This window comes from Barbatula barbatula (assembly GCF_947034865.1).
Source record: "Barbatula barbatula genome assembly, chromosome: 15".
NCBI lineage: Eukaryota > Metazoa > Chordata > Actinopteri > Cypriniformes > Nemacheilidae > Barbatula > Barbatula barbatula.
The window spans coordinates 1,616,322-1,638,656 of NC_136778.1; the positions used below are offsets into that span (position 1 = coordinate 1,616,322).

The 22,335-nt window shown below is 38.9% G+C and overlaps 1 protein-coding gene across 1 annotated transcript in view; it reads left to right on the plus strand.

Moving 5' to 3' along the window:
* The window catches only part of LOC306904548 (MAM domain-containing glycosylphosphatidylinositol anchor protein 2), a gene marked incomplete at both ends in the record, with an annotated part of 90,156 nt that overhangs the window by 40,253 nt on the left and 27,568 nt on the right, over window positions 1-22,335 (plus strand). Inside the window, 3 exons of the mRNA XM_079474536.1 lie at window positions 7,648-7,844; window positions 11,206-11,608; window positions 20,127-20,456. Coding sequence (XP_079330662.1) covers window positions 7,648-7,844; window positions 11,206-11,608; window positions 20,127-20,456 — 930 coding nt within the window. The remainder of the gene's footprint in view (window positions 1-7,647; window positions 7,845-11,205; window positions 11,609-20,126; window positions 20,457-22,335) is intronic.

The following is a 22,335-nucleotide window of genomic DNA, read 5'->3' on the forward strand; positions in this document are numbered from 1 at the left end:
TTCTCTCCGTGTGAAAATGGCTTCAGAAGTTTGTATGACTTTCATATTTCACTGTATTTATCAGAGCAAATCACAAGCACTTGAGATTTATGTGCATATGAATCTCGTATAGTTTCAATTTAATTTCATGAGATCTCAGAAGACTGTCACTTTGAAGGTTTGTACTTTAGCCCTATTGCCCTATTCATTATTTTATACCAGAATGAGATGAAAGTGAATCTGTTTTAATTCTGAACAACGGACGCCAGCGTCCCCCTTCAGACCTGCGGGTGGGGTATAGATTGAGTGCATTTGGAGGTGATTTCCCATGATGCTTTGTCCAGTTGGCCTTTAATCTCCATCAGTTCTGCTTTGTACTAGTTGTTTTTAGCTCGCTGCAGTTAATGAGAATGAAGAATCAAGCGCTTTGATTTACTCTCTGTGAATTGCAAGAATATGTAATCATCGATCTCTTATTACTTCATGTTTGTGGACTTGACTCGAGCTCTCATCGTTGAGTTCACCCAAAATTCTTACATAATTTTCTTACCTTCATGTCATTTCAAACCAGCATGAGCTTTTTTCTTTTGATGATAACCAAACAACACCGAACCCCATTGACTTACCATTTCGTAAGATATCTTATTTTGTCTTCCATTGAAGGAAGAATCACAAACAGGTTGAGAACCACATAAGGATATATGAACGATGACAGATTTTTTTCTGTCCCTTTAAAGGAAAAAATATCAAAATCCAAACTAATCACTCACATGACTCTCGGCATCATCCGAAAACAAATAAAGATATTTTAGGTACATCCAGGAGATTTCAAGGCCTCATAGGCATCACGGTTATAGTTGTTGACAAGGTCCAGAAAAGAACTAAAGACATTGTTAAATTGGTCCATCCGCTCATAGTGACTCTATAAAAGTTTATGAAGCGACGACAATTACTTTATGTGCGAAAAACAAACCAAAATATCGTCTTTAATTGATATATTCTCCTCTGTCTTGTCACTCTAGGGTGCGCGTTCACGAGAGCACTTCCACGCATGCGCATTCGGTTGGTACGGTTGGGCAAAATAGTGTCTTCCTCAATATAAAAAAAAAGACATTTTGCAAAGATCAGCTTATATAAAGCGTGCGTCTGCTTGTAAACACAGAGTTGTGCTTCTGGGTTATCAGTCACCACCGAATGCGCATCACCAAAGACTGACATGACAGAAAAGAATATATCTAATAAAGTCATAATTTTGGTTTGTCTTTCGCACACAAAGTATTCAGAGAAATCAATTGAGTCACTATGAGCGGATGGAGCTGAAATGTCTTTAGTACTTTTCTGGACCTCGACATCAACTATAACCGAGATGTCTATGAGGAGGCCTGGAAATCTCTCGGATGTCACCTAAAATATCTTTATTTGTGTCCCGAAGACACCGGGAGGTCTTAAAACACGTTGAACGTCATGTGGGTGAGTAGAAAATAACAAAATTTTGATAAATTGAGATGAAATTTTCCTCTAAGACAGAATAATATAGGTTATACAATGCTGGTCTACCTCATATTGGAATAAAGAGGTCGGTCTCAACAGAGCTGAACAAAATCCGATTGTAAATGCATGTGTGTTGTGAGCGGGACTGAGACGCTCTGACCTGCTGTAGAAATTGTATGAAATCTCTCTCTGTGAACATCTGAGGAGGCCGTGCAGGTCGACAGCATCTGTGCAGACTGTAAATTTGTCTTTTGTGTTAGAGATCAGACAGAGTCATTCGTCTAACAGCTTCAGACATCAGACGTCCACGGTTGACAACCTGTTGGGCTTATAGGAATAGTTCACCCAAAATGAAACTCACACTCATGTCATTTTAAACCTGTATGACATGATTTTAAAATATCAGTTGTGCAGTAGTTGTTTTTTGAGTCGGACTGCAGGTGGAGATCGGAAGAATTTGTGTTCGAGTCCCTACACTTGCCTTTCAGCTTTAGTTGTCTTGAATTTTCTGCCAGGCCTCTGTTTCGTCTGTCTGGGATTTCGTCTGCAGTAGAGAACCGCGGGTCACCGTTTGATTTCCACCGAGATGAATTGTTGGGGTGATGAAGGCAGGCAGACGCCACTGTCCCGGACAGAAGCTGAGGAAGAGATTCATTACTCCTCTGACTTTCCTATTGGCTCTCATTATTTCCTCATCTTTATCTGGAGAGAGAGTAAGATCTGTCTCTGACGGGTGAAGCATCCATCAGCCCTCGAGCGGCGACCCGACGGGCCGGCCAATCCAAAGAGAGCAGCACCTGTCATTGATGAAGATGAAGGTGTGGGAGTGATGCGAGCGGAGAGGCGGAGTTTACTCTTTGTCCTCCTGACGTTCTAAGTGGTTGCCAGTAGTGGTGCAACAGATCACAAAAGTCACGTTTCAAGGGTTTCGTTTATAAAACTTTGCGTAGATTTTATCCTTAGAGTGAGAAAAGGATTTAGATTTATAAAACCATCGCTTTTTAAATCCCCTACAGGAGAAGACGTACATGCGTACCATATCATTTCCATATGTATATTTCCATTCACGTGACGTACAAGACATGTGGAAGATATGAGCCAATATGGACCGCTCCACAACCGGACACAATAATATCAAAGTGCGCACCATTAAGCATTGTTCTCGCTAGAAATTGATTTTATTTTTTATTAAATCTTTCTTTAGAACACGACTTCTGCAATTTAGTTTAAGAGGAATTATAATGCACCTCGCACTCCTCGCTGTTATTAAGTTTCAAGTTTATTAGATTTATAAAGCACATTTAAAACAACCTTGGTTGACCAAAGTGCTGTACAAAGTTGTCCATTATACCTTCACAAGACATGAAACGCACAAGAAAACAGAGAGGTTTTTAAAAGACTTTTGAACTCAGACACTTTGGGCTCTGTTTTTATTAAATCCAGTTTGTTCCACAACTTTGGGCAAGCTACTACCACCTACATCGTAGTCTAGATCTGGGAACCCGTGAAAGATGACTGGTCTGTGATCGAATTAAAACATTCAAACATACAGCATGCAAAAGAAAAGTGTTAACTTTCAGATGTAAGTTTAGTGCTTAACTCCAAGAGTTCAAGACATATACATTTACATTTAGTCATTTGGCATCGATTCCAATTAGTAATCGGGATCGAAATCTAAAGGAATCGGATACTTGAGATTCAATTCCTGTGTGTCTATTTGCAGCAAAGTACAGGCGTTGCATGATCTGCTGATATCTCAATAAAAGCCCCTATGAAAATGAACGCTATTTTTTGCTTTAGTAAGCATAGTTTAACTAAAGTACTTTCTGTAAGGCACAGGAACCACAAATTACCCATAGTTGTATTATAATAAGTACAGTTTACCATGATGTTAAATAATGATAATGCAAATGCTAATAAATCTGAAAAAATATGAGTAAATATGCACAAAACGGTTCTCATAAATCGAAGTATCGTCGCAAATAACCAGAAGTATTTTCCATATATAGACAAGTGACATTTAATGTATATCAAAATGAAGGTCAATGAAAGTCAAATGGTACATTAGGACTTGGGATGCCGCTTAGCTGTAATTTTGAATAGTACAGATCAGGGATGCAGGGATAGTAGCCCCGTGTGAGTATCATCTGAAAAACCTCTTTTGGAAATCTGTGTTCTATATATATCATGTTTGTGAAAAATATCTCGCATGAAATAGATGGAAAACCTTAACAGACAGCAGCGTCATTTAATGATAGCTTAATAGCTTTCCTGCGGCTCTGTGGTTAGCGTATGGTGCTAGCAACGGCAAGGTCATGGGTTTGATCCCAGGGGACTGCACTTAGTCAGTAACAAATGTATAGTACGATGCGATGTAAGTCGCTTTGGACAAAAGCGTCTGCCGAATGCATAAATGTAAATGTAATAATGTACTGTACACTTTCGGTGTTGACGTCTGTTTTTAACAGCAGGTTGCAGTTGAAATCTGGTACCTGCGTCGAGTTTGGCGACACTTCATCTTGCTCTTGCCAGGGTCACATTTTCAGCAGCCAGTCGTAATGTGTGAGATCATCCATCTAGCGTGAGGAGAAATGATGTTTGCGGCACAGCGGGCCAAAGGTTCGCCTCTCGATTTCTTTTTCCCGTGTGGCGTTCAGCTGTCGCCACCGGCTGCGTTTAGATGTACCCATTCGACAGCCTAATGACAAAGATGTTGATCAGCAGGGGTTAGTGGCACGTAGGTGGAAACGGTGAGATCTTTTATTTCATCAAAAGGCTACTTTTTATCAGTTCTGTTATCTGAATCATGCATGCTTTTCTTTTCAAAATATTATATTACCCCAATTCCTAGTGATCTGCTTATGCTTTATCATTTGAGCTATTGGGTGTGATGTCACAGAAAATGTCGGATTGATGTTTATTTGGCTTTAGTCCATGATAAATAGGTACATAAAGTCATTTTGTTTCAGATAGAGATGGCAATAGGGAGGCAAAAGGAATTTGAGTAATTGCGGGTGACAGATTTGTGTGCTCGTAATCAGAGGTTTGGAATGGAGCGTTTGGAATGGAGAAAGTTGTTTTGCGGCATCCGTCACAGCCGTTGCTGAACGGTTAGACTGTTTTGTTTAGGCTGGCAGCGCTCCATTCCACACTTTATAGAGGTCTGTCTTTGTTTTCACAACTATTGAGGTGATTAAAACTGTGCGACCAGCGTGTCAGTGCGCGGCGAGAAAAGTCTCTCTCTGAGCATCCAATAAGTAATGAAGTAACGCCGTGAGCCGGGTGGGTTTTCTGTCCTGTGTTTCTCTCCATTAGATCTCATCAGAACAGTGATGGCTCAGACTGAGAGTTTAATGAAACACGCCGTGATCTCCCACTGTAATCTATACTGGTCATTATGGGAAAACAGCTGTCAGACCCTTCAGTCTGTCAGATGTGGGTGTTACAGGGCCAGAATTAAATGCACCCCGACTGGGCGGCACTAATCAGCATCCTGACTGGATTACACGTGACCCAGGTGACATTTGCGTGGTCGTTGTCTACGTTGAAATAGTCACATTGTGTGAAATAGATCAGCCGTGTGCTTGCATTAGGGAAACATGATTAATAGAGACGAATTACCATCAAGCAGATGTGAATCAAACCAGACATTTTCTGAGGAAAGAAATGCTTAATGCACAGTGTTTTTCAAAAGTTAATGTTTCGTTTACGCACGTCGCTGAGACTTACTTTTGTTGGGGTGTTTGGGTGGGTTTGCATCATGTGTCCTTGCATAAATTGAGGTAATAAACATGCACTGCATTGTTATTGTGTACACTTTGAAATAGCACAAATGATACGATAAAACTTTGCTGTAATTTCGCAGCAGGTTTGCCAGTATTTTACTGTAGTTTTGTTTGGATAAAAGCGTCTGCTAAATGACTGAATTTTAATGTATAGATTTAATGTACCATTTCGTTTTAAGCATTAGCTCTCCTAGTTTATATATTGTTCTTTCATAAAACAAGACTTAATATCTTGGGTCGCTTTTCTTGAAATGTAAAAGTCAAAGTATAGCAAGTCATTAAATCTACAGTAAGTTATTGACAAACCTGCTCCAAAAAAACGACAGTGAAGTTTTACAGTGTATACCTTATTGTCTGAATTGTTTAGATTGTGTAAGGTGTTAAGCAAAATCGAATACAAATTAAGAATTTAATGACAAGAAATGTATTATAAAACAGATATCAAACATTTCTCATTTTAATCTATCGTGTTAGTCTATTTTTAGATATTGGTTGAAAATGTTTTTTGTTTGTGCACTTCACTGAAAACCTTTTCATGTTTTATTTATGATTCATTTAAATTTCCATCTTGTTTGAAACCTGTATGTGACTTTTTCTTCGGTGAAACAAAAGAAGGTATTTTGAGAAACGTCTCGGTGGTTTTGTGTTCATAAATTGGAAATCAAAGCTTCAATGTTCTTTGGATACCAACATTCTTCAAAATATCTTCTTCTGTGTTCTGCAAAAGAAAGTCACACAGGTTTGTAATGACATGAGGATGATTAAATGATGAAAGACTTTTCATTTTGAGGTGAACTGTCCCTTTAAAAGGAAATCTCTGAAGTGTTTATTATCTGTTACTGTAATAAATTTTAACGATGTGATAATTCAGTATTCCACAATAAACGTCCAAGCAATTGTCACGATATATAAATTTAATAACGTCACGTGTCCACGACTGTTTTTTGTCCTGGCAAACAACGTTAATTTGAATGGCTTTGAAATGCACCGCACTAAAAATAAACTCAAAAGCCAAAGCGATAAGGTCTAAACGACACACTTCTCGATACCCAAACCGACCGTGGCAGAAATGAAGCAAGCAAAGATCGCAGATGAGGTTTTAAAGCTCACCACGTCAACGTAATGCATCAGTGTATTTATTTAAAGCAGCGTGCTCTGCCAAACCAGCCCGACTCAATCGCAGCGTTCTGCGTGTCCAACGTCTTGGTAAAGGTAATTGCTCCTACCTGCGTGGCTATAATGGATCCTGGATGAAGTATTGACCGCCTCTAGATTTTGATTAAGGACCTGCGGGGCAGAACATGTCTTAATGAAAGTGAGGAATCAGTATTCACATGGCCCCTCGCACTCTCTGATTAACTTTGGATCTCGGTCGGTTCCGGGGAGGAGACGCTAAATTAAAGCAGCTTTGCCGATAAACATTTTCAACGTGTTTTATTTTTCCTCTTGAAATCTTAATGGTGTAAGGAGAGGATGTTATTGGCATCATTATGGGCTTTAAAGGGCGTTAGAGTTCATGATGAATTCATCGCACTTCATGCTTCACACGTCAGTCTGCCGGCCAATGGATCAATCTTTAAAGTATTATTAGTGTGAAGCAAACATTAGCAAGCGGGGTGACATCGAATTTATGATGAGATCGGTTTGGAAAGGCTTAAGTAAAGGATACCCTGGTAATCCGGGCAAATCTGTCCAATCCACATGACATGAACCCTAAGAAAGAAAATTCACAAAACGAACGAGATGTCTTAATGTTTTCTTTCAGACAGCAATGACATTCATGGAGACCCTTAAGTCTCCCTCATCAGAGTCAATGTTGATACAATATAACATAACTTTCCATTGAAATGAAAGACAACCTTCCATTGGTATTCACAAACACAGTCGATCTCTTCAAGGGGAATAAAGGTCGGCTCAATATTTTTCCAAAGGCTGATGGGAACAATATGAGTGTTGGTAGAGGACATTGGTGGTCCATTGTGAGGGTCAGCAGGTGTGATTTTACTGCTTCGTGCGTGAGGGATCGTCCTACCGGGTCATTGATCAAGAACGTCAATATGTCCTCTAGAGGAAAGTTTGTGTGGAGTGAATCTGGCAGGACTTGAAATGATTTTTTTTCTCCAATTAAAGTGTTGAGTGATTAAGTCCGTCTCAATATTTCATTTTCAGTTTCACATGTTAGAACGTGTGACAGCTGAGTAACTCTATATCACACGAGCCGTTCTCTTTTAAAACGTTTTTCCCTGATATGTATTTCTTCTGAAAGAAATATTCTCTTTTGTATAGGTTTGGACTGAGGTCTTATCATTTGTCCAGACGGTTTGGAAACGTCTGTAGTTTTATGTAAGTTTAAGTCACAAAGTGAATTGTGGTTTCTTGTGTCTGATCTCAGATCTGGACGATCCGGTCGTGACGGTTCATCAGAGCATCGGTGAAGCTAAAGAACAGTTCTACTACGAGAGAACGGTGTTCCTGCGGTGCGTGGCCAACTCCAACCCTCCCGTCCGTTACAGCTGGCACAGAGGACGAGATGTTCTCTCTCAAGGCTCGGATAAGGGCGTGGAGATCTACGAACCCTTTTTTACCCAGGTAAGAATTAAACCTGCGCTGGAAAGTGGCTCCGGACATGATACTGTGGTTATACCGTGATTTATAATTCATTCACTCTGTTTTTAATCAAAAAAATTTTAATGCAAAGATGCTTTGAAACAATGCAATATTCATTTAAATGAAAATAAATTTTCCCTGGGATTGTGTTGTAGTTCAGTTATGTATCATATAACAAAGATGGTACTAACATATAAAAATACAATAGTACTGAATGGTTACCATATTCATGTATCATATTGTCGATGCCGTTCCAAACCTCAGATGGCCAAATTAGCAGTTTTGCTCAATTTTACAGTTGACAAGCACTTTGTAATACTTGTTATTGGATAGATATTTGCAAAAACCTTGTCACAGATATAAAGGCTGATTATAATAATGATTTATTGCAACAACAACAAAAAATGACCTCACGAAATATAGAGAAAAGAGACAGGAGCGATATCCACTAGGTTCATGTGTCATTATATTGACTCTTGTTTCTATTCGCTTTATCATCCAAACAATTTATTTATATTTCTAATAATAATATGTACATAAATAAAAAGCAACACATTCAGGTATAATAGTGCACTTTTGAAGTAACTGAAGTGAGTTGAATTTGTCGTAGTAGCTTAAAGGTTAATGGTGTAGACGGGAGCTGGGATGGTTTATTTTAAGCCGGGAGTGTAACTAGAGCAGACAAATCTCAGTGTTTTTGACATCACTCTCACCAAAAATTTGCAGGCGTCTTTGAAACTCAACGTGTGGGTGACGCTTGTAATTAACACACGTGTGATGAATCTTCATCCTGTACTTCCCACAGAGAGCACACACGCACATCGCCGGCATTCTGAGCCTTTTCATGTCCATCGTGCCACTTAATGTCATTTTACCATTTCACACGCTTCCGGCCAGCGAGGATCGAGAGCAGACACGCTAACGTCCGCCTCACGTGTCGTATGTCTGCTCGGCTGTGGTCATCATGAGAAAAGCTAGACGACTCGTCCTTCTCACGCTGTTTGCTTGTCGTCTGTTAATCTTATAGTTTCTCAGCCTGATCTTAGTTTTTCACTTGTTGGTGTGTGCCCATGTAAAACTAAAGTTATAAGGGTGTAAAGATTCCATCGCGACGCAATGCACGATATGATTCATTCACAGTTTATTTGTACAAAATGAGTTGAGACAAATTCAAAGTCAAACAAAAAATGAATAATACCGAAGTCTCTTTAAAATAAATAATTATATTGACTCTTGTTTCTCTTCTCTTCTCTATATAATATTTAAATAAATAAAAATACTTAACTGTTTTATAATATAAATTAATTCAGACATAAGTAGTTGAAAGAGTTGAATTTGTCGTAGTAGCTAAAGGTTAATGGTATAGACGGTAGCTAAAGTAGTAACTAGAGCAGACAAATCTCTGTGTTTTTCCAAATCAAATTTTAGGTTTAAAGTTAAAGTTTTTTTCAAATAAACAAACTAAGACTTTGTGCTTTTCTAGGATTTTTTGTATGTTTAAGATATTTCAGCATATCCGCGTATTCTAAGTTTGCAGTAAACAAAGCAGCCCCTGCTGTTCAAAACATTTATTGCGATTCGAATAACGACTTGAATCGTCACAAAGTTCATTTTGAACCGGCTCACGGTGTATCGTTACATCCCTGCTAATCACCAAATTTTCAGCGCACGTGTCTTTTCATATTCCGATCTCGTCATAAATGTATTTCTCTTGAAATTGCTTTCCCATCGGGGCTTGACAGCCGAACGCCAGGAGCTGCATGAACAATCCGATATCAGGCAGATGGAGACGGACAGCTAATAAAATTACATTTGAATGATCGTCGGAATACAAAAGCGAGGGAAGCTCTTGGTTCTGATGAGGTGTGATCTGTCTGATATTGTAATCTGCTGTGATGAGACGTTACATCACCGTGAGGTCGGCTCAGGGTTTGCAGATTCTGTACCAGCTTTCAAACACAACAGTCTAAAGCCCCCTGCATCTTTACCGCCCTGATGTGGCGTCAGAATATGGTAAGACACAGGCAACGACGTCCTGAGAGCAGTTATCAGTCCCAATCATTTTATTGTACAGATCGGCTTTAAATGAGGAACGCATCTCAGTCTGTACGTCGTATATGGATTTTAATGCTGCGGAACTGTAATAAAATGAAGATTAATGATGAAATCACGGACTGCAGACGCACATGCCTACAAATCCACCTGTTAGTGAGCTTTGGTAACTCCTATGGTAAAAACATACTGATCCAATTGATATTTTTATTATTACAAGCTCAGATTTTAAAATAAACAGGACATGATCGTGTAAGATAGTTCTGCTAAAAAACTAATCCTGATCACCTTTAGAGATGCACCAATACTACATTTCTCAACCGATTCACGATTATTCAGAGATTATTCATTATTTCATTCCGAATGCTTCACAGAGCACATATTGCATTTTCTTGTCCTATTTTAACTTTTAACAGACATAAAAAACCTTTGTAATGGTTTTAATTAGAGATCCACTGATATAGCGGCTGATAAAAGGGTTTTTTACCTTATTGGGCGTTACCGATTATTGGCAGATATATCGGCGCATCTCTAATTAAAACCATTACAACGTTTTTAATGCAGTGTTTTTTTTCTTATTTCAGTGGGATGTAATGACGCTTTAATGAAAAGGACCACATTGCCAGTAATGACCCATTATATAGTTTCCATTAAAACCAATACTATTCCCATTATAGCCAGTAAATCCTAAACAATTTCTAATGTTTCAATTTTTGGCAGCAGATAGTAGAAATGTTTTGAAAGCTTATGTACATTTACATAAAATAATCAGTCTATGAAAAACATGTACATATGAAGAAAATGCTTTGAAAGAAATGTTTGCTGTCAGTTTTCATTTCAGTAAGCCTGTAGCCGAATGCGAGACCTTGAGAACTAACTCATTTGAAAAATGTTCATTGCTGAAACAATCAAATCATTTCTTTGTGTCGCTCGTGATCATATGTTTATAACCCGAGCACATTCTCCTTGAGTTTGGGTCAGATGGGAAATGGGTCATTTGATCGCAATGCAGCTGTGGAACTCTGACGTTGGAAATGGCACTTGATTTCTGAAGAGATGAAATCACAGTTGTCCTCTTGAGAAATTGGGTCGCTCTCAATCGCCGCCGCTTTCAAGCAGGTCGACTTGAATTCGTGTTGAACTTTAGATCTCGAGCACACAAAGTGATGCAAGACGCTTTTAAAGCATCTTGTGTTCATGTGCCCAATGTTTTTTTATACCAGCAGTGAATCTGAATCTGAATGTTAGCCCGCATTTCATGCCGCTCTCTGTCTTTTGCTCTGAGCTGCAGGGGGAAACGAAAATCCTGAAGTTGAAGAACCTGAGACCCAAGGACTACGCCAACTACAGCTGTATCGCCTCCGTCAGGAACGTGTGCGGCATCGCTGACCATAGAGTCGTCTTCAGACTCACCAATAAAACAGCGTCTCCCTCCATCAAGCTGCTGGTGGAGGATCCTATCGTGGTGAATCCTGGACAGACGGTATCTCTGGTGTGTATCGCCACGGGTGGAGAACCCACACCAGTCCTGGCATGGACCAGCAGCTCGGGCGCTCTACCCAAGAAGAGTCTGGTGAAGGATGGCACTCTCACCCTGCCGGCCATCTCCTCAGAGGACGCCGGAGTCTACAGCTGTTTGGCCAGCAATAATGTGGGCAACCCGGCCAAAAAATCCACAACCATCATCGTGCGAGGTAAATGAGTGAATACTTTCTGTTGAGTGATTTTTTCCCCAACTTACGCAGGATCGTTTTATGCTTATATACGATAGGACGGTATATACTGTATGGGTTGAATAGGAAAGTGAGAGAGGGGATGCAGAGAGAGGGGATGCAGATATGAAAAGGACCTTAAACGGAGTACTGATCTCGGGTCGCCGGAGCAGCGTTTGCTCTTTATGTCGCAGATCATTATTTTAAATGCATAACAGCTTTCCGTTGCAGTTTACATGTCAGGGACTGTACTGAATCTAGCTGAATGACCGGTGGTGTTGTTTCTCGGTGTGTTGAGGCGCAATGATCCTCTCATTGTTTTCATTATTTGCACGGTCGGTTAAATCATGTTTACCTGTCTAAAGTGATTTAAACTGATTTTCAAGTTAAGTTTTATTTCTGTAGCGCCTATTACAATTGTGCATTGTTGCATTTAGTATATTGATTGTCAGGAATATGGGAAATTATTCTTGTTGAGATCCTTTTTTTGCATGCAGATGTTAAGTTTTATAGCTTTGTTTGACTGTTAAAGGAATGAGATGGTTGTCGTTTTATTAATAGACCTTTATGTTGATGTCATATAGGTAAATCTCATGTCTTTGTCAGGAATCTTTTGAAAATGTATTTGACAAAATATATCGACATTTTTATTATGCTTTTACCACTTCTGCAATTTAGCTACATATGCATTTCTATATTTTTGTACAACATTATTCTGACAATATTTTACTTAATAACTTTAATTTAGCTACATGTAGATATATTTTTATATTTTTTAAACATTTTTACATTTTATGCATTTGGCAGACGCTTTTCTCCAAAGCGACTCACATTGCATTACATTATCCTATACATTTATACATGGGTATCTGCAATCCCCTGGGATCCAACTCACAACCTTGCATTGTTAACGCAATGCTCTTACCACTGAGAACTATATATATATATATATATATATTATTTCTCATTTACATTATTGGGGCAATATTTATACATTTTAATAATTAATATTTTCTGCACTTTAATTTAGTTTAAATAGATTTTTTTATAAACATTATAGTGACAGTCTATACGTTTTTTATATTTTCTGGCACTTCTTTAATTTAGTTACATATATAATATATTTCTTTTAAAGCAATAAAGATAAAGTGGTAGATGTCGTTTATTGAGATGCCGTTTATGGTAAAAGCTTTACATTTGCTGTACTATTTTATAAGCTTTTTCAATGATAAACTTAACTTGAACTTTGTTAAAAGTTCATTGCTATCGTGTTCAACACACATACACACACTTACACATGCAGATTTATTTATAATTTAATGTATTACTTATGCATAATTTCCATGTGCAAATTACAAGCTTCAAATTTTCTTTTCTTTCATGTATTACCCAAACATTGAAAAGCCCTGTCCACCCACAGCAGACAAATGACATCTGTGTAATATGTGTATTTTATATTCTAAATGTTATTGATATCAATACATTTATAAAGAGATTTATTAGGCATATTAAATTGAACAAAACCAAATATGATTGTGCTTCAATAAATGTACGTAATGTCACGCTGTGAAAATCGTAATAGTCATCTTTGTCAGCTTTCCTGCATGTGTAGAATATATCATTTTCATTTTGTCTTTAATGATTTTACGATATAAAACGAACTGGAAACGGTTTCATAAGATTCATCCAAATGCTAAATTACAATCAAGTCATTAATGCGTGTTTAACCTGTTAACATCTGTCAGTTTGTAAACTGTAGATTTATGTCCCGTCTCCCGCTAAGTAAGCTGAGAATGGCAAACAGTCAGTGTGATTGTCCCCTAATGAGTGCACGCATGTGTGTTTATGTGTGTTTGTCACACTAGTCCTTGAAAAGCCCTCGTAGCTCCGCTCTGCCAGCATGCGCTCCTGCGTTCGGTCAGATCTCGCCTCAGCAGATGGCGGCTTTTCTCCGCACGCTTCCCAGTAGCCTGGGATGACTTTCAGTTTGGCCTGTTCCTCCAGTATCCCAGCATGCTCTTGGCACACCAAACGCCCTCCATCATGATCCTTCCCGTGGATTAAAGGATCCTGTCTCTTCTCCAAATCCAGTTCAATTTTCAACACTCTTGTTTGTTCAGCGGCGTCCAGAGAGTTTGTGCATGGCTCCCGGAGGTTTTTTTGGAGAGCTTCTATTTTTCAGTTGTCCATCACACCTTATTGAACGAGCACGGCAATGACACGCACAGCTTCAATTGAAGATGTTTTATCTGGCCGGGAATTGTTTTCTATACCCATCACGATTTTGCATAACAGATTATTGCCTTGGTTTTAAGCATTTTTAGATATTTTTACTGAAAGCAAGAAATAATATTTTGTTGTGCGGAAATCTTGATGTTTTGAGTCTTTGGCTCATTAATTTATATAATATTTCTGTTTCTTATTATTATTAATGGTTCGTACAAAGTATCAGTTGATAAATTTCATTGCTATTTTTTGTTTTTCTGTTGTTTTGTCTGTAGTGATGAAACCCTGCATTTATCAAACACTGATTTTTGAACCTTCTATTTGCTGTGATAAATAGAAAAAACATCTACATTTACGCTATTTAAAGTTATTCTGTTTCTACATGCAGACCGAAGGAAGTAAATTGAGATTTATTTCAAAGAGGCATTTGAGAACATTTGCTCGGCAGCGGTAATTGATGATTAACTAATGGAAAAGAACATCTTTCAGTCGTGGATTGACTGTGGGAATCGGGTGTTTCGATAGAGTCCTGTCGATGTGACCTTCAGCGTCCTTCACAATCAAACCCTTGACCAGTCGAGATTGTGTCGTCTTGATTTAATTGGATGATGAAACAGTCAGATTTCATCTCGTGTAAATAAATCACAGAATGAGCCGTTCGTGATGCTGGTGGTGTAGATACGCTGTAAAAGACGCCATCAGTCACTGACATCAGATCAGTCACCCTTCAGAAGAGAGCGCTGATGTTATTTATAGGCGAGCTTTTGTCTGAAACACATCATCTGCTTTATTTGATTTGTTGTTAGCTTGTAAGTCAACATGTAAATGTCTGATTTGTCATGTTTTATGCCTAATCACATGTGTTTGACCAGCAATCCAGGAGGAGTTAGAAATACATTTTTGGGTGCACTGTTCCTTTAAGACGTGTTGCGTGTGTGTGTGAATACGATCACGTATGTCAACAGCGTGTCTAGCGTTTTTCGTCTCCTTGACCCCTCAAGATGCGGTTTAGGAAGAGCTTCACCATCTGTTTGTGAATCATGTGACGCGGATTACACACGTGTAGCCGTGAGGTCACGTTAGAAACGCCCTCGTCATAGACAAATGAGCTTTGAAGACCAGAGCACATAACATTGAGAGTAAATATATAATAGATTGTATTTCAGTTGTGTTTTCTTTGTATTCTTGAGCTCAGAGATGTTCAGAGACTGACCGGGCCTCAGACAATGCCTGTAAATCATGATAGACCTAAACTACATTTCGTTTCACTGTACTTGTATATGTGTAATGACAATAAAGTTGAATCTAATCTAATCTAATCTAGTCAAGTTCCTCTGTGTTAATGCACGTCCTGCTCTAATGCAGTTAGAAAGAAATTTAACTCCAAGTATTTGATATCAGTTATTTGTCCTGACACATGCTGGATCTCACCAAGAATAATAATGTACGGTCATGAATTTATTTCATGGATAGTTTGTCTTATCTGTATTATGCATCTAGAATGTTATCAAGGAAAAAAGAAGTAATTTATCTTTGTCTATAGATACTGCCTGTGCATGCCTCTGTACGTGTGTGAGTCTCTGTGAGTGTATCTACAGTATTTGTAAGTGAGTGTGTGTTCGTGTCTATCTGTTAATTTGGGATTGTACGTGTCGGTAAATTTGTGTTTATGTGTAAGTGAGTGTGTGTGACATTAATGTCCCCACAAAGATAGTAATAGCAGTAGATTTCGACCGTGTAGGTCCCCATGAGGGAAACAGTCTTTAAAGCGTACAGAATTATATTTACAAATGGTTAAAAAAGGTTTGTGTGATTATTAGGTGTTGGGGTAAGGTTAGGGCTAGAATATATCATAAGCCTGATATAAAATCAATGGAAGTCTGGAGACGTGTGTGTGTTGATCATTTGTATGAGTTATTACCGGTGTCTTTGGCAGGCATCATTATCAAAGCTCAGTTTTAGTTATTTATTATAAAACGACAAGTTTTGGTCCTTGATCCTGATTGGTTGAGCCGCGTACTAAGCCGTTATTAAATACCAGATTTGTAACCGCCGGCCGCAACTAACACCGGGTTCACACCGAATGCGAACTTAGCGTTTTGCGCAAGTAAATTACATACAAAGTTAATGCAAAGACGAGTATAGACGCGAACTTGTGACAGGCGGTGCAAATGACACAAATCGGAAGGATGGCACGATTGCCGCAAATGCACGGCAATCTTGTCTTTCGCGATGGTTGAAAATATTTGTCGTTTCGCATCACTCAAGCGGAAATAACGAACTTTTCTGTCGAGTAATAAAGAGCGCAGAACGCGATTGTTTGCGTTTGGTGTGAACCCAGCATAAGCGTGCTTTTCCAACATCGCGCCATTGCTTAATCGGTACACGCCGTGCCGATCCAAGCCGAAATGTAAATGATTTTATTTTCCACCGCAGGGCTGATAACAGAATTTTTTGAATGTGAACACAAACGCGTCAAATGCTGCCTTGGTAGCACAAGAGACGTAGCTATAACGCCTATGCACGCATTCATTAGCACGGTTCCGAGCCGAGAACAGTTTGTAATCCTGCCGTGTAGAACCAGGCTTAAACCTAACTGTAACCGTTTCAGACACAATACATTAAAATGTATTAAATGAATATGAATTAACTGAGATTATTATGATTTATATCAATTTTCACTACTGGAACTAAAGAAAATGTATTGAATTTAGAATTGTCATTGAAAATAGCCGGATGTTATATATGAAGTAGAAGAGTGAATATTATAAACGAATTGGACTATAAATAAATCTGCATGTGTGAGTGTGTGTGTTGAACATGATTGCTATGAACTTTTAACAAAGTTCAAGTTCAGTTTATCATAATAACGGCCCTTAGCTGTTAGAAAATGCACTGTAACCCACTACTTCTTGGGGCGTATTGCTGTTAATAATAACTTGTTCTTTGTGAAAGTGTAACTTTTAGACGATTCAGTCAACTAAAGGGATCAGAGGATTTTGAAGAAGCGTCGGCAGCATCAATATTGCGTATGGGTTTGTGTATGTTGTTGACTCTGGTGCTGTGTGCCGGCTCTTTTAAAGACAGACGCTGTGTTTGCAGTGGACTTTAACTGCAGATTCTGCAAGTCTTGCGTTGCAGGGGATTTTCAATCTCTTTGCTTAAGCTGCTCGTGTCGTTGTGCTCTGGACTGTATTTTCATTTGACCATGTCAGAATCCTCCTCATGGGCTCATGGGATGTATATACGAGGTCTGGACGGGGTGATGGGGGAACATGCAGGCAGAGCAGGTAAATGGAAAAGTTCTGTTTCGGCGTGTGTTCTCATGGACGTTTAACAAGGTTTAGATGATGTGTGTCGCATTTGGCGGCTCTTTGTCGTTCAGGAGATGAACAGCAGCAGACGTCGTCGTTCATGTGCAAGACACTGCAGGGGTGAAGATTTGTGTCGGTTTTTCCTTTAGATTTCTGTAACCGTGAGCTTTTGCATTTACGCATTTGGCAGATGCTTTTATCCAAACCGACACACAATGCATGATCATATACATTTGTTTCTGAGGACGTGCAATCTGTGGGATCAAACCCATGACCTTGGCGTTGCTAGCGCCATCCTTAAACCACTGAGATCTTCCCTATTTCAAACCACAAACTTTAAAATATCCACATATTTAGCATTTTCACATTATTGTGAAAGTAGTTTTCTGGTTTTATCATAAGGGGGTGAGCGGGTGTGCTGGACTGAGTCGCCATATCTGGTCTGGAGGTTTGATGCGGTTGCAGATATTATTTTTAATAAGATTTTATTTCATACTTTAGTGTCTTTGCGCTGGATTATTTATGACAGTGCAAATGCGATGCATAGAGATTTAAGGCTAAAAACATGAAGTCAGCTGTTTTACACGGCTCCAAATTACATTTGTTTTACCTCCCAAGAGAAACATGATTTTTTTCCCCGTTCGGATATTTTATTATAGTTCATTAGCTGTAGAATTATGGTGGTTTTTTTATTAAAAACTGTAAAGACAGTAAGTTCCTGCAGCAATTCAAACAGAATTGACTATAAACGGTTATTTTTGATATACGATACGACCATCATCAGCACGAAATACCTGCTGAAAGAAATCATAGAAACCATCAGAGAGATTCTTCTGGATCTAATGGTTATAATGGGAAATATAATGGTCTCTGTGGGTCTCACTTGGTGATGTGATATGTTCTAGTGGTGGGATGTTATCTGGCCAATAAAGCTATTTACAGCTATTACTGTAAATCCTACTGGGAAAAGATCCAATACACAAAACAAAAATGAATAGCACTGTCGTTTATGGTAAACCGCTGATGATTCGTAATGGTATTTGCAATTAAATTCAGCTGGATAGCCTTGATGGTTTTGACGCTTTCATCACATGATACTTGTTTTCTTGTTTAAAAGTAATGGATAAACATGCAGCTCCACATGTATCTTGTATAAAGGAGTGACAGCCACTGATAAGCTTGTACAGCGAAACATCAGCGGTTTATCATGTCTTAAACCACGGGGCTGTTGAATGCTTCAATCTGATTGGTTGACAAAGTTCTATGGGTAAGCATTAACGTTCAGTAAGGTGTTCCAGGTCCGCCGACCACATTACAGTTCCATATCACTTCGCCAAGCTTTAACAACAGAAAGGTTATTGTGTCGCCTACAGCCCATCACCTCACACGGGCTCTTGATATGACGTTTATATTGTCAAACTTTACTGTTAATGGAAACATGTGCAGTTTCGTTGCAATTAACACGATTTTCTTTTAAGAATCAATACGCTGAATAAATAATTTATTATCACTGGCTTTTCTGTCACATTACTGCAAACACGCAGCAGGTCGCTAGCTCGCTCTCTTAAATAGATGCGCAAGAAAGTAGTCCCACCATCGAGAGCATTTTAAAGGCGATAACAGGACAAAAGTGGTATAAGCGGAATAATTGACTCTTTGCTTTGCGTGGTTGTCGCATTACCACCCGGGGTGTGCATTTACTTTTGAATAATTGAACGGCTCGTCGTCAACTATTCCTTACGTAGCCTACAGTATGACTGCAGGTTAAACTATGTTGACATGATGAAAACATGCATCGCTAGGTGTCAGGATCTTAAAAAACAGATGGCACTTGCCTCATCCGTGAATCTCTTTCCCAGTTCGTTCAATTTCCTGTATTTGAGTCAGACAGGCGCTTTTGTTGATTGTTTTTCCCATCATCCTCCTTGTAATGCCGCAAGGAAAGATAAAGAGTTTCCACGGCTCTGACGGAGATGACATTCATCCGATACAGAAACTGTTTGCATGTCACATGAATGGAGATGATATCTGAAACAAAAGAAGATTATCGTTGTCATTTCAGCCACAACGTTGTGAATTGACAACTAATTATTTGTTTACGGTTAGTAGCATGTGACACTTAAACGTGTCGTATCATGTAGCGTCGTGTGATTTAAAGTCTCACAATTACATTTTACATTTATGCATTTGGCAGACGCTTTGCATTACATTGCATTATACTGTACATTTGTATCTGAGCATGTGCAATCCCCAGGGATCCAACCCACCACCTTGGTGTTGCTCCATGATGTAACTACTGTCATAATGTTTTATTTTTTGTCAATTCAATTAAAATGTATTTTGCATTTTAGTAGTAACATAAGAAACCAAAATCGTATAAATATGGAAAATAAATGATAAAAAACTCATGGTCCATTTTTTCCATTCGATTAAAAAATATAAAATTGTACCATTGCAATCAAACTGTATTTCTTGAACAAGTTTGACTATTCTGATTTAAAGGAATAGTTTCATTTCATGAGTTCACTCACCCACGTGCTATGCAAGCCATCCGTGTGTTTATTTCTTCTGTCGCAAACAAATTGAGACTTTCCACGGTTCTTATCCAAATGAAGCAAGGAAACGGGGTTGTTGGTCAAGGTCCAAATTTCAGTTTCATCGCATCTTCAAAAGGCTCTACACAACACCAGCCAATAAATAGGGGTGTCTAGTTTAACGATTAGTAATGTTCCAAGAATTTTTTTATACTTTTTTAACATAAATACACAAATTTAGACCTTTATAGGGATAAGAACCCTGGAAAGTCTCAATTTGTTTTCGACAGAAGAAATCATTTGTGGGTGAGTGAATTATCATGAAATCTTATTTTAATAGTGAACTATACCTTTAATGTCCTGTGAAGGCTCGGAAGTTTATTTCGAAGAGTACATTCGTTTGACCTTCGTCTTTTGTCATTTCAGCGTTGAAGAAGGGCCGTTTCTGGATCACTCCAGACCCGTATCACAACGACGACAACATCCAGATCGGCCGCGAGGTGAAGATCTCCTGCCAGGTGGAGGCCACGCCCCCCGAGGAGCTTGTGTTCAGCTGGCTGAAAAACGGTCGGGCCCTGCGAAGTTCAGAACGCATGGTCATCACCCAGACCGACCCCGACATCTCCCCTGGAACCACCAACCTGGACATCATCGACCTCAAGTTCACCGACTTCGGCACCTACACCTGTGTCGCGTCGCTGCGGGGCGGAGGGATTCCAGAGATCAGCATCGACGTGAACATCTCGTCCACCACTGGTGAGTCTCACACACATTTCACAGATGACGTGCTGTTTAGGACACGCGTGTGTTCATCGTGTGCTAGTGTAGTGTGTTGACAACACATGACGTCATCCGTATGGCATTGAGCAGATTGTTAGCAGGTTTATGCATGGAGAAATGAACAGACGTTTTCACAGATCTGTTTGAGAAGACAATATTACGACTTTTCAATTTAACACTTTTCAATTTGAATCTTTTGTTATTTACTGTGATTGCTGTAATCTTTAAGGAATATTTCACCCAAAGGGTAACACTTTACTCGAAGCCTTTTTTATAATGCATTATAAAGGGGTATTATAGGGTGTCGTAATATTTTTGATGTTGTTGTAAAGAATTATAACCGAATTAAAAATGCAAGTGTAACAACGAATTGATAAGTGTTATAATGTATTAACTATAATTACATTTGCATTATAGGGAGCATTACAAGGCATAGAAAATACATTAAAACAACTTTTATAATGCATTATACATATATGATTTGAAGTGTTACCGAAAGTTCTCTCATACCATTCCAGATGTGTATAATTTCCATCAGCTGAACAGTTGAAACATATTTTTTATTGTATACAAATATTGAAGCTCCGACAAGCACATACATTGATCAATCAAAAGATAATAGTCTTCTGTAGCAAATTTGACATTTATGAAATACAACAATAACTATTTTGAGCTTATAAAAGATAACCATAAGAGTGCTAAAATCAAATACGATCGCTTGTTAAGTTATATATAAGACACAAATGAGTCAATGAGAATTTACTCGACATGTCAACATGTTATTGGTTTACAGGTTAATGGTTTTCTCATACACTGTTATCGTTTAGCTTCAGATTTTTCAGAAAACTAGCGTTGATGATATTTCACTGCTTGATTGCCTTTAGCTTAAAGCAAAGTAAATGTGAGCCAAATGAAGATTCAGACAACACATTTTGGCTTGGTGGACTATTGAGTGCAGGGAATGTCAGGCGACAGGAGTAGTACACTATGAAGTGTGTAGTTTATCGCTGACAAATCAGTTCTGAGTCACAGGACTCATCGATACACTTCCGTCCTGCAGTCTTGTGTTATTTTTCATTACCATTCCACCATCAGACGAGCAGGACCGTACCGGATCGATGCATCAGCCCGTCTTCACGCGCCGGGACGTCCACCCGCTGCTGACCGGTGATTTACTTATGAGAGTCACACTGCGTTGTCTCCAGAACACAAGAGCTGAATTACGTCAGATGTTTTTAAACCTTTGGTGTGAAAGTTTTGGGAGTTTGGCTCAAGGTTACGTTCTGTCTCTAGTAAAGCAAGTGTGATGAGCTGAAGAGGTCAATGTCTGTAAACCTTGGTGCAGATTTCAGGAGGAATATTAGTCATTATTTTAAGAAACTCGATTTTACCAGCATAGTTGCATTGAATTTTGTTTCTGTAAACATTGGATCGCTTCGTTTTTCCTGAATAGGCCAACACGCGATCCGAAACAATGAGGTCAGGATCAGATTTGACAGCAACATTCAGCTCGATTTGAAACCGTGTTTACTCTGGTGTTTTAGCTCAAGGAAACTGAAGATCATCTTGATTGTTTGCTAGGTGTTTCTTCACTGCAGTTTCGTTCTGGACTGCGTTATCTGCTTTCATGCACAGATACAGCGGTGAGGTCTGATAATCCTGCGAGCATCAGTCACACCTGCAGCCCTTGCTGTCTCATTATCTACTTAAGTTTCCCATCTCCGATCGATCTGAACAACATTCTGTAAAGTATGTGCTTTTAACAATTAAGCTAATTTCTAGACTTTGTTTTTATATAAAAGGGATGAACAGCAGGTGTAATGGATAAGAGTTTTCCACTGGATTCAGACGAAGG